This window comes from Lampris incognitus, chromosome 7 (genome assembly GCF_029633865.1).
Source record: "Lampris incognitus isolate fLamInc1 chromosome 7, fLamInc1.hap2, whole genome shotgun sequence".
NCBI lineage: Eukaryota > Metazoa > Chordata > Actinopteri > Lampriformes > Lampridae > Lampris > Lampris incognitus.
This window is the reverse complement of record NC_079217.1, coordinates 20,353,439-20,366,768: the sequence shown is the minus strand read 5'-3', so window position 1 is coordinate 20,366,768 and position 13,330 is coordinate 20,353,439. Positions and strand designations below refer to the sequence as shown.

At 41.8% G+C, this 13,330-nt stretch overlaps 1 protein-coding gene across 1 annotated transcript; it reads right to left on the bottom strand.

The window, feature by feature from the left end:
* Positions 1–899: 899 nt before the first annotated feature.
* On the bottom strand, positions 900–8,224 carry tekt1 (tektin 1). Its single transcript, XM_056284106.1, has 8 exons — positions 8,213–8,224; positions 7,057–7,249; positions 6,646–6,811; positions 6,088–6,216; positions 5,788–5,934; positions 5,161–5,386; positions 2,774–2,970; positions 900–1,059 (listed from the first exon to the last, which is right to left on the bottom strand). The coding sequence occupies exons 2-8, from the start codon at positions 7,226–7,228 to the stop codon at positions 900–902; spliced, it is 1,197 nt and encodes a 398-aa protein (XP_056140081.1). The 5' UTR covers positions 7,229–7,249; positions 8,213–8,224.
* Between the last annotated feature and the right edge of the window lie 5,106 nt (positions 8,225–13,330).

The following is a 13,330-nucleotide window of genomic DNA, read 5'->3' as shown; positions in this document are numbered from 1 at the left end:
TGGATTCGAGCCCTGAGGTAGTCCAACCTTGGGGGTTGTCCCGGGTCGTCCTCTGTGGAGTTTGTATGTTCTCCCCGTGTCTGCGTGGGTTTCCTCCGGGTGCTCCGATTTCCTCCCACAGTCCAAAGACATGTAAATCAGGTGAATCAGCCATACCAAATTGTCCCTGGGTGTGTGTGTGTGTGTGTGTGTGTGTGTGTGTGTGTGTGTGTGTGTGTGTGTCGGCCCTGTGGTGGACTGGCGGCCTGTCCTAGGTGTTTCCCCAACTGCCGCCCAATGACTGCTGGGATAGGCTCTAGCATCCCTGCGACCCTGAGCAGGATAAGCGGTTTGGACAATGGATGGGTGGAGGTTATTACTCCTGCACACAAATTCAGACACATCCCTCTGACTACTGTTAACTCGCTTTTGAGTTTTGAGCAGTGAAATATGAGTATTATATTAAATACTGATGCAATTACTGCTTAGCAGAAAAGACACTCCTGTCTCCCTTTTTTTTATCATTTTGATGCATAGCAATATTTATTAAGTAGATGTCTGTGATTGACAGATCCATGCCAAGGACTGAATTATTTCAGCTAATTTAGTAGCTGAAAAAATTATAAACTAAGAAAAGTTTAAGACTGTTACCTACAGGAAACCAAGAAGTTGTATTAGTCATTGTGAGAATCCCCCACCCCTTATTCCTACCCTTCCAACCCATCTGATCTTCTTTCATCTGTTTACCAGCAGCAGCTTCTGGCTCTAAAAATGGTGTGACAAGTGTAAAATTCACAATTCAGAGTTCTCACAGCAAATATACTGAAGCAAACTCCAATGGAAAATGCTGTTTGTGCCAGTCAACTTACATTATGTAGCTGAAATGCAATTAACTGCATATCTTTTCCATTGCTGTCAAGTCAGAATTTATGTATGATGATGGGTTCTCTGAGCTGGGTGCAAAGGACCTCGTCGATGTAGAGAGCCCTGGCCTTGATCTCAATGCTCTCCTGCAGGTCTAGCTGACAGCGGGTCAGACTCCTTTGCTCCATCTCTGACCGAGACACAGCCTCACGCATTCTGTGGAGATAAAGAGGGTGTGGAGAGAGGACTAGAAATGTTTCAAATATAAGTATATCCTACATTATAATATCATGAGGCTGGGCATATCATGGTAAGTTGGCAGTTTTCTCTGTGGCACACTGCAACAATGGTGCAACGCTGATAATAGGAAATCGACGTCATGACCAATATCTAACTAGTACATCGTGTTGACCCATAGCATTGCTCCAAGTCTAACATTTGGAGACTAAGTTAAATAACATGCCAGTCTACAACGGCATGAAAGAGTATCCCAAGTATCTAAAGTATTTAACAACCCCAAGCATTTAAAGTCATTGTACAGCCATGTGATGTTGCTTGCTGGTATCGATTTTACAACCTCATACAATAACCTTGGGCCAATTACAGTGAGCAGAGGAGAGTCCAACTTTGAATGTCTGTCATCATCATGCACTATGACGACATAGGATTTACAATCTATGACTACTTTCGGCTGCTCCCATCATGGGTCGCCACAGCGGATCATCCGTTTCCATCTCTTCCTGTCCTTTGCATCTTCCTCTGTCACACCAGCCACCTGCACGTCCTCTCTCACCACATCCATAAATCTCCTATTTGGTCTTCCTCTTTTCCTCTTGCCTGGCAGCTCCATATTCAGCATCCTTCTCCCAATATACCCAGCATCTCTCCTCCACACATGTCCAAACCATCTCAATCTTGCCTTTCTTGCTTTGTCTCTAAACTGTCCAACCTGAGCTGTCCTTCTAATATACTAATTCCTAATCCTGCCCTTCTTCGTCACACCCAGTGAAAATCTTAGCATCTTCAACTCTGCCACCTCCAGCTCCACCTCCTGTCTTTTCATCGGTGCCACTGTCTCCAAACAATATAACATAGCTGGTCTCACAACCAGCTTATAAACCATCCCTTTAACTCTTACTGGTACCCTTCTGTTGCAAATCACTTCTGACACTCTTCTCCATCCACTCCACCCTGCCTGTACTCTCCTCACCTCTTTTCTGCACTCCCCGTTACTTTGGACAGTCGACCCCAAGTATTTAAACTCACATGCCTTCGTCACCTATACTCCTTGCATCCTCACCATTCCACTGTCCTCCCTCTCATTCACGCATAGGTATTCCATCTTGCTCCTTCTGATTTTCTTTCCTCTTCTCTTCAGTGCATACCGCCACCTCTCCAGGCTCTTCTCAACCTGCACCCTACTCTCTCTACAGATCACAATGAAATCCGCAAAAAGACCAAAGGACCCTGCCTCCTTATGACAAAAGGTGGTAATGATATTTCCTTTACAAGTTTATATCCATTATTCAAGCTGCTTATCCCAATTGGTGTCACGAGACACTGGAGCCTATCCTAGCAGTCATTGGGTGGCAGGCAGGGAGACACCCTGGACAGGCCGCCAGTCCATCACAGGGCCGACACATTCATTCACACCCTAGGGACAATTTAGTATGGCCAATTCACCTGACCTACATTTCTTTGGACTGTGGGAGGAAACCGAAGCACCCGGAAGAACCCCACGCTGACACGGGGATAACATGCAAACTCCACACAGAGGACGACCCGGGACAACCCCCAAGGTTGGACAAGTTTATATGATAACATGAATGTTCATGTGACGAAAGGCATTAAAGAGCATTCCTTATACAATGAGGAAAAGGAATACAATTAAATCTCCAAACAACATCAGTAGAAGGAAAGCTGTTCTCACTTGTTGATGTGAGCTGTGAGTTCCTGGACCTCAAAGAGCAGGTGGGTCTGTACTGGGTCGTGACACTGCTCTGCGGCGGGCCTCTGTCCTCTGGCAGACAGACGGGCCTGAGCCACTTTCAGGGGATTCTCCATCTCAGCAATGGTCATGTTAAGGGCCTCCATATTTATCTGCTGGCTGGCAAGCTCAGACAAAATCTGTTGGGTCAGGAGATGTCACACATCACCTGGTTCAACCATTTTTTTTTAAATGTTGTCTGATTTTACAATGGAGTAAGGGAATGGGGCTGGGCAATAATTCATTATTGTTAACTGTCTTTCAATGGCACTATATCAGGATGAAATTTGAATATTTTCATATTGCGATACACAGAAAAGTTGAATCACTTCATCTGGACACAAAGTTTAGTGTGAAAATGTTTCATCACTCATCAATCTAACACTGGCGATCTAACACTGGTTTAAAACTGTATCGTTTATAAGGTTGGGAATACCTGCAGCCTGCTGAGAACTGACAAAGTTACTTAGATAAGTGATGAAATGTTTTCCCACTAAGCTTTGTGTCCAGGTAAACTGATTCAAATTTTCTGGGACTTCTACACCTGGACTATTGAGCATGCATCGAGACATTGTGATACACAATTTTGATGTCTAAATTAATGAGAAGAATCAAACGACCTAAAATGTCGCACAAAAGGAAGCCTGAAAAATTTGAGGGAGTAATTTATAGAAACTAGTTTTTTGTTTGATGTTATACTTTACATTACCAAACAGTTCAATGTGAAAAACTGAATTTGGATTCTTGAACATAATGTTTTTGCTAATGTAAGAAGATATAACATACATCAATAAGCCAGAACATTAAAACCACCTGCCTAATATTGTGTAGGTCTCCCTCGTGCCACCAAAAAAGCTCTGACCCATCGTGGCATGGACTCCACAAGACCTACAAACAACCTCTGAAAGTGTCTTGTGGTGTCTGGCACCAAGACGTTAGCAGCAGATCCTTTAAGTCCTGTAAGTTGCAAGGTGAGGCCTCCATGGATCAGACTTGTTTTTTCAGCACATCCCACAAATGCTCGATTGGATTGAGATCTGGGGAATTTGTAGGCCAACGCAACACTTTGAACTCTTTGTCATGTTCCTCAAACCATTCCTGAAAATGTGTGCAGTGTGGCAGGGCTCATTATCCTGCTGAACGAGGCCACTGGCATCAAGGAATACCGATGCCATGAAGGAGTGTACTTGGTCTGCAACAATGTTTAGGTAGGTGGTATGTGTAACATCCACATGAATGCCAGGACCCAAGGTTTCCCAGCAGAACATTGCCCAGAGCATCACACTGCCTCCGCCAGTTTGCCTTCTTCCCATAGTGACCCTTGTGCCATCTCTTCCCCAGATAAACAATGCACATGCACCCGGCCATCCACATGATGTAAAGGAAAACATGATTCATCAGACCAGGCCACCTTCTTCCATTGCTCCATGGTCCAGTTCTGATGTAGTGGTGGACAAGGGTCAGCATGGGCACTCTGACCGGTCTGCAGCTATGCAGTCCCATACGCAGCAAGCTGCGATGCTCTGTGTGTTCCGACACCTGTCTATCATAGCCAGCATTAACTTTTTCAGCAATTTGAGCTACAGTGGCTCTTCTGTGGGATGTAACGAAATAATCAATGTTATTCACTTCACCTGCCAGTGGTTTTAATGATTTGGCTGATAGGTGTATATCAATATCTTGTAAAAAAAAAACAAAATCCATAAGAATATGGTGAGCATAATATTTCCATATTGCCCAGCATGAGTTTGATCATTATTTAGCACACTTTTCTATGCATGCCTTTCTAGCATACCTTTCTGTGACAAATAACTCCAACACTATTTGAATTGTCCTCATGTCCTTAAACATGTTGAAACAAGAGTTTACTCCAAGTTCAAACCGCTATGGACCACATTGCTGTACTACCATTTGATGGCAGATTTTGATATTGCTAACTGCAACACCAATGCCATAGCATTACTTGGCCTGAGATACGGTAATAGGCACGGAAAACAGGCAGCTGTGGTTGTAGGAAATGACTGTTCTCCTTATTAGCTAGAGGTCTTATCAACATGTATGCATGGTCATATTATTTAGAACTACTATTTGACTCATGTCTGTGTAAAACCTGTACAGTATATGTTGAGCCTCACCAGATACTGTATCTGTAAAGCTGATGTTACCTTACAAACTCTAGTCCAAAAACTCTGGTCATCTGGGATCACAGACTGTCGGAGTCAGTCAGTAATTGGTAGACCATACAATATATTGATGACTGACTTAATTTTTAGAAAATCACACAATATCAATGTAAAGGCTTCTGTACAATCGCTGACAGTTTAGTCTACCTTAGCTAGCTGATCCTCCATCTGTCCCTTGGCAGCCCTGGTCTCATGGATCTTAAATTGGATGGCTGAAGCAGTGGACTGGAGCTGCATCTGCATGTCTTCAGCTGTCTGCTCCAGGAGTGAATCCACCAGGGCTCGTAGGGACAGAGAGTTGGTCCTCTCCCGTTCTGCCTTGGCCATGTTAACATCTGAGAAGGTCTCCCATTCATCTGGGCCTATTTCCACGCTGGAAAGGGAGAAAAAAGTTCTGAGCTTTCTGGTATAGCTACCTAACAGAACTGTAGTGATTGAGAGTATATTTGTAAATAGAGGTAAAGCTGAATAAAAAAAAATCCATGTAACCAGAGTTTATGCTGAAAGCCTGAAAAGCTCATCAGAAAAGTTTCACAGCTGACCTTTTCTGAACAAAGGTTGGCAATGCCCACAATTACTTAAACTATTCCAAAATATGGCCTATGACAACACATTAGCCACATTATATGAAATGTGATTTTTGAAACGAAAAAAAAAACAACAAAAAAACAAAAAACAAAAAACAAAAACAAAAGTATAGACTTCAACTTTTCCGTAGACCTAAGTTTATATTATTAAAGTTGGCACAAGCATCCATATGCAATAGTAATCTACCTTGGTAGAAGGATCTTAATTTCTTCAGGCATTTGGTCATGGTTCAAGGAATGGTTGGCCATCAAGGTACAGGAATCATCAATACACTGGGCTTGAAACTTGTCCTTCAGATCCTTCTCAAGATGGTACTTGGCTGAACGGTTCAGACTGGCACACATGCACCCCCAAACAAACAACATTTTGAGGACTACTACAGTGCATATTGTCTTATAAGGTAAAAATATGAAGTGTTAAAAACGGTTCTATACAAAAATGTTAAACCAAAAAAAAAATATTGTTAAGTCCACTCCTTTCACCTACCGTATCTGTTCAATGATTTGCTCTAGGACACGCTGCAGTAGGGAAACCACTCCCTCAATTACCTCCTTTTCCTTTAGGAGCTCTTTCTCAACCTCATCATGCACACACTCAATGGGTGCTTGCTTCATTCTGCAGGTCACGGAAAGCGCAGACAGATTACTCATGTAGAGCATCTTTAACACTGATGTTTCAAGCAGCCCTGCAACGTTCTGGTTTATTTTCTTCAATGCGCATCCCTTTGGCCTTTTCCATTTATCAGTTGTGAAACCCCTATCTACCCTTCATCATTTAAACCTTTCTTCCCAGCAGAGCAACCTTCACTAACTGTTTCAGTTAGCCTCTATGGCTACCCGGTAGTAGGATCTTCCTACTTAATATAAATAGAGTCAGCTGGATTGTTGACAATTGTCACTTAAAAATATGTTATACCTCAAACTGATGATTCACAACAAAACTATCATATCTGGAATTTCTTTTCTTCTGCCCCTGCCATGCCAACCATCATCTCTTCTTTTCTTTCCTATGCACATCTCCCTTCCTCCTGGTTTACACATTCACCTCTCCTCTTGGCAGAGTATGGTAACCCGCAGAGGTTCTGTGCAGGCGTCTAGGGCCCTCTCCACACGGGTTTTAAATACGACGAGGGCATCAGTCTCCACAATGATCTCTTCCAGCTTCCGTTCCAGCTCTCCCCTCATGAACTGGATATCTTGGATCCTTTGTTCTAAATAGGATAAGCAAATACTGCTCATTGATGACATTTCAGTTTTTATTTACAACATTTTAGGGGCAACACTTAACATGCACAATTGTTTTGCTTTAGACAGTCAAGCAGGAGATAATGAGGAATAGCTGGGTCACCTTGACCAGTGCAGTCAACATTTTGCTAAGAAATTCAATGTAAAAAAGGAGACATCAGCAAAGTAACAGTGCCCCTCTTTTCAAGTCTCTGTATGAATAATACCATACCCAGTCTCTTGCTGGTGTCTTTCTGCATTTTTTTGGATGCCTTATCACTTTCCAACATTAGTTGCCTGCATTCTGCAGTGAGAAGTTGGGAGTTGGTCTTCGTCATCTCAATAGTTAGAGGGCTCCAACCGCCGGCCTCCTGCCAACGAGGTGTGCCTTCCAAGCGGGACATCCTCCTCCACTGGCTACTGGTCTGAAGGTAGTAAGGACGACAATGAATGTAATTATGTTTTGGAACCTTTCAACTGGAAAACGTCTTTATGCATGCTCAATAATCCAGAAAATCACAGAAAGTTGAATCAGTTCGTCTGGACACACGTTGCTTTCAAACCCCAAAACACGCTGTGCCAAAAATTGGTCCACCACAAGGATCGGGTCCCCCAGGTCAAACAAAACAATGTTAAGTGCCGGGAGGATTGCCGTGAATAGCACATCGGGGAAACTAAACAGACGCTGGCCAAGAGGATGGATGCCACAACACAGGAGAGCTAACGCATCATGCCAGGACTCCGCAGTCTACACCCATCTACAGGCCAATGGCCACTCTTTCAAGGATGAGGATGTGCACATCCTTGATAGGGAGAAACGTTGGTTTGAACAGGGAGTCAAAAGGTCCATTTACGTGAAGAGGGAACGACCATCCCTGAACGGAGGGGGGGGGGGCTAAGAAAGAGTACATCTGTCGCAATTTTACAGTGCTGTGATTGCAACTATTCCCCAATCCTCTGTGAATAGTGCAATTGAAACTCTACTTAATGTTCATGGCAATTTGCATATGAAACCGATCGTTATGCCACTGTATTGTTTATAAGGGTGGGGATACCTGCAGTCAGTTTAGACTGAAAGGTCACTGAAACGTTTCTCTCAATAAACGTTGTGTCCAGATGAACTGATTCAACTGGAAAACATTATCGTGATTCCACAGAAGATCGAAATACTCAAAGCTAACGTTATCGTGACACGTGTAGTTAATCAGCTAACTAAACCCGTTAGCTAAACTAACAAAGAATGTCATGATTTCAGAAAAACGACCACATTCCCTCACATTGGAGTCAAGATGGGTGTTTTAGCTCATTTGGCCTTTGCATTAGCTGTGAGAGAGCGTCTTATACTGACATAAAAACGATATTAAAGTTGTCTTTATCTCTGATCATACCTTTCTCTGGGATGGTTAAAAGTCCTCAGTGTGTTGGCTCCAGTACACTCACGGCTCACTGCTGGAATGTAAACAGACGGTTGCTATAGCAACCTGTGTACAACGTGACATTCACTAGTTCAACACCGTCTAAACCTCAAATACACCGTTTTAAAAACACACAAAACATAAAAACGTCTTAGATTCAATCAAAATCAGCATGGTTTTTACTTTTACACTGATTTTTTTTCCCTTTTCAAATCATCCATATTGTTTTCAATATTTAATTCCAGATTTCTACCACTAGATGGCGTTTACACTACCACTTAACTGCAACGCAAGGTCGCCAGGTAAGCTTTTTTTGGTACTTATTTTTCAATAGATTTTTCACTTTTTAAGTTGTGAAATTCTAACTGATTGCTTTTCGTTTTTTTTTAATCTCCGGCTATCTTTCTTGAAAATATAATGCAAACAAAGAATTATAGTGTTGCGGTGATTTCTTATATGGTGTTTATCGTTCAGGGTGGGACTTTAGACTTTGTTTTAATTAATAACTCCATCCATCCATTGTCTGAAGCGCTCATCCTGCTCTCAGGGTCGCGGGGATGCTGGAGCCTATTCCAGCAGTCATTGGGCGGCAGGCGGGGAGTCACAACCTAAACCTCTCCTTCGTAGAAACAAATGAAAATTGACCAAATAGGCATTTTTATGGCACATACTTCTCAATAGCTTCTTAATTTTTTGAAACTGACATCAAATTGGTGTTATGTTAATCGGTAACTCACTGGCCGACATCACTGTCTATCTATCAAACACATGATGCAAATTAACTGTTAAGCTATTAGGACTTTTTCCCCCCAAAAAAATCTTTTTTCAAAATGAAGACTTCAAACTGACTTTAAAAAGAGAGGCTGTGAATGTTGTCGATGGAGCAAATGAATATTAGATTGAAAGGCTACTGATACATAAGTGCCAGCAACACTTTGAATTGATTCCCATAGAGAGAGGCACTAAACAGTTTGAAGCATCTATCTTGAAAAACGCAAAAGCTATTAAGAAAGTCTCAAAAATGATTAGTAATTAGACAAGGATTTATCTTCAAAAAGATAAATTAGTGAAATTCTCATGCTCTTGCAAAAGATTTTGGCAGAATTATATTAAAAAAAACTAGTAATGATTTCTGCTCTGGCTATGGGAGCTATTGTCACCTGCAACATTGGTGTTAGCATCCCTGATGACGGTTCGGAGTAGAAATACGTCTCTGATGGCATTTAGATGGGGTTACAACATTAAAACGGACAAGAAATACTGTGAGAAATATTTAATATTTGTCATTGCAAAACTATACATATGTTGTATTTCCGTTACAGTACATTTAGTACAGCATTTCATATCAATTGCTACAAAGGAAAAAAAACATTACCATTAACTTAATATACAAATAAAACTAAATAAAGTGGCATTAACTGGCTAATCTTAACAATGTATAAGCAACTCCAGCAAGTCAATGATAAAGACTTTAATTTAAACAAATCCCAAAATAGCTGAGGGCTGAAAGTATAACTTAAGCACAATAATGTAGAGGCCGTGGGCATCAGAACATATTAAGCAGTTATAAATAATCAGATGATTATAGATGAAAAACAGTGCATCTAAGTTGAGCAGCCAAGCGTGCACTCTAAACACACTTAGTTTTAAAGGCACTTGCTGAATCCAGCTTTTCTAAAATCCATTTCTTTTCATGACATGACAAATAACAATAGTCAAATCTATAAACACTTAAGACTCAAAAACAATAATAAAACGGTGCTATATATATATAATATATATATATAATCCAGTGATTCAAGTAAATTCTTTATGAGACAGTACAAGACTTGTACTGTCTCATAAAGAATTTACTTGACTCAATGGATTACATATATCTTGCTGCCAGACTACAGTAAGTATCAAGGTGGAATGATAATAATAAGAAATAAACAGTACAACGCTGCTGGGTAAACGGAAACTGTACCTCAAATAGCAATACATTAGCCATAATTTATTCGCAAAATGAAAAAGTAAAATTTAGACAGAAAGACTCAAGTCCACCAGGAGCAACAGAAATTCATTAGATTACTGTCACAAATCCTTCATGACTTAATCTACTGGATTCAGTTTGGTTGTTATAAAAGACGACGGTGTGATTATTAAAAACTGGTTGCCATTTCAGTTTATTGTTTGGAAATACGTTAAAAACATTTCGGTTGGCATAGTGATGTAAAGCGTGGCTATATGCAACGTTAGCCTGTTGAAGAAGCCTTTGGGTTGAAGGACACATTCATGGTTTTTGAACCCAGACGTCATTAAAACGCTGGGCATAATTTAGATTCACTTCAGCATTGAAAACAGACCACTTTGTTGATTCTGTTTTTGCCAGGCAGCTGTTTATGCCTTCAAAAACAATGATCTTTTTGAAAACGGGAAGCTCACAGTGCTCTCACATGCACCTTTAATTATATACATTTTCTATTCAGAATATGTTTTGAATAGGAGCAAAATCTCATCTGATTTGGAACAACTTTTTGCAGTTGACACAGTACATCCCGACTGTAACCCAGGTTATTTCCTGTGATTCAAACTCACAAACATCCCCTAAAAGCCTCACATACAGACACTATTGATAGATGCTGAAATTTACTGATGCCTCCTGAACGCACCACAGTGCAAGCTCGGGCAGTCGCAGGTTAGACGGCTGCGCAGAGAAGTTCCTACTCTCCCCTCGGCACTACAGCACATGCAACTCCGACAGGGTTTGTAGATGCAAAAAGTGAGATAAGACCCTAATGTGAGAATTGCATTAGTTGAAACCAAGCTGGCAGTTGCCAGAGAGAGAGAGCGAGCAAACTACTAGCAGTGGAAGAAATGTTCGGGATAACTCCGGCAGGCGTTCTTTCAGAGCTAATTGATTGAGGGATTATCCTGGCTGTTTTTTTTTCTGAGGGACGATTCTACCATGGAGCTGCTTCATCTGCCCCCCCCTCTTTTCTTCCCAATTGTATCCGGCCAATTACTACTATTCCAAGCCATCCCGAGTTTTGCTCTACCCTCTCTGCCGATCCGGAGAGGGCTGCAGACTAACACACGTCTCCTCCGATGCATGTGGAGTCACCAGCCGCTTCTTTTCACTTGACAGTGAGGAGTTTTGCCAGGGGGATGTAGCGCATGGGAGGATCGTGCTGTTCCCCCCAGTTCCCCCTCCCCCCCGAACAGGCGCCCGGCCGACCAGAGGAGGCGCTAGTGCAGTGACCAGGACACATACCCACATCCGGCTTCCCCCCCACAGACACAGCCAATTGTGTCTGTAGGACACCCGACCAAGCCACGGGGATTTGAACCGGCAATCCCCGTGCTGGTAGGCAACAAAATAGACCGCCATGCTACTCAGGCGCCCTTTCACCTGCCTTTTGAATCATCGTCACTTTTCCTGAATACCATCATCTTGTCTGACACTGCTGCTCGGGGACGTTTTTCAATTCCAGGAAGCGGTAGGAAAAAAATAAAGGAAACCAAACTGAGGTTAATTATTTTGGTTTGGTTTGGTATGGTATGGTACCCCCTCCCCCCGAGTACTCAGGTTATGTTTTTTTGGTTCTTGGGTCCAAGACCAACACTGTTAAAGAAACTTGTTGGTTTTATTTCCATGTTTTTCTGTTTTCTGTACCTTTGTAAATATACTTCCCTTATTCTTCATAAGTCAGTGGTCACATGCGTGTTTGTGTGGATTGGAGATCTTCTTTCTCCCATTGTGGATTCTGCTACTACTAGTCTGAGTGAAAGCTGAACCTTAAATCTGAATGAACCTGTAACCAGATTTCCTGTAGGGTCTCGGGTCTAAAATACTTGATGAACCCGGATTTAGACACTTTAGATACCAAACCCAGGATCACCAGCATAGATACCCCGCCACTAGGGAAAGGTTACACAACCATCTGTCAATTATCAAGTCACACTCTTTTAAAGCCAAACAAACCTGTAGGATGACAAGTGTAGCAAGGAAAACAAATTTGCAGAAGCGCAAAATAAAAGTCATTTTCACATGGCCGAAAGCATGGTTTGCAACTACCCCCCCCCACCCTCCAATGGAACATAACACTTGTCTGACTGCAATGTGAGCTTCCCATTTTGGAAAAGGAGATCATGGTTCTTGAAGGGTTAATTGGTTGTTGAACTGTGCTGGAGCCCAGTCAGAAGATTCAGAGAATCACTGGTTAGTTTCTGAAGCGATCAGTGAAGTTTTTGTCTGTATAATTCTTAATGATGCCCGACAACATTTTATGAGATCTGGGTTCATAAAAAAAATGAACCTATCCTTATGGATAGATTCTGTGCACCAAGAGGCTTTTTTTTTTTTTTTTAGTAAAATTTACATCCATGTTTATAAGTTCTAGCAAACACTCCAGTACTCAGACTCAGAAGGCTGGTTTCGACAACAGTACACCAATAAAACAAAAGATGGTAAGATTATAAAGCATTAATATTGTTGTGAGTGAACTCCTTAATTGCCGTGAGTGTGGCAGATCCTCTTCTGTTTTAGGGCACAGTGGTTTTTAAAGATCCAGTCCAATGATTTGAATTCAGTCAGAAAAACATTGCTGTGGAATATTAATGTTGAGAGTTTCATTTTTTCAGCTTCACAAGTATCATTTGATTTTTATAACTGATTTAACTTAGCCAATTCTCAGAGGGTTGAAGGGGCACGGCCCTGAGTTCACAACACTCTATCACTAATTTGCAGGATGTTGCAAGGCAACTATTTCAAAACAGACCAACGAAGAAACTGATGATGACATTTCACTGACTGTCCAATCAAATCAGGATATTAGATAAGAAAGCCACTATATTTTTGTCATTGTAGGTTACAATGAAATTTGCTTTCTGCATTTAACCCATCCTATTGTATAGGAGCAGTGGGCAGCTGCAGCGCCTAGGGACCAACTCCAGTTCTTCTTTCCATTGTTCCATTGCCTTGGTCAGGGGCACAGACAGGAGTATAAACCCTAAACATGCATGTCTTTTTGATGGTGGGGGAAAAACCAGAGCACCCAGAGGAAACCCACCCAGACACGGGGACAACATGCAAACTACACATAGAAAGAG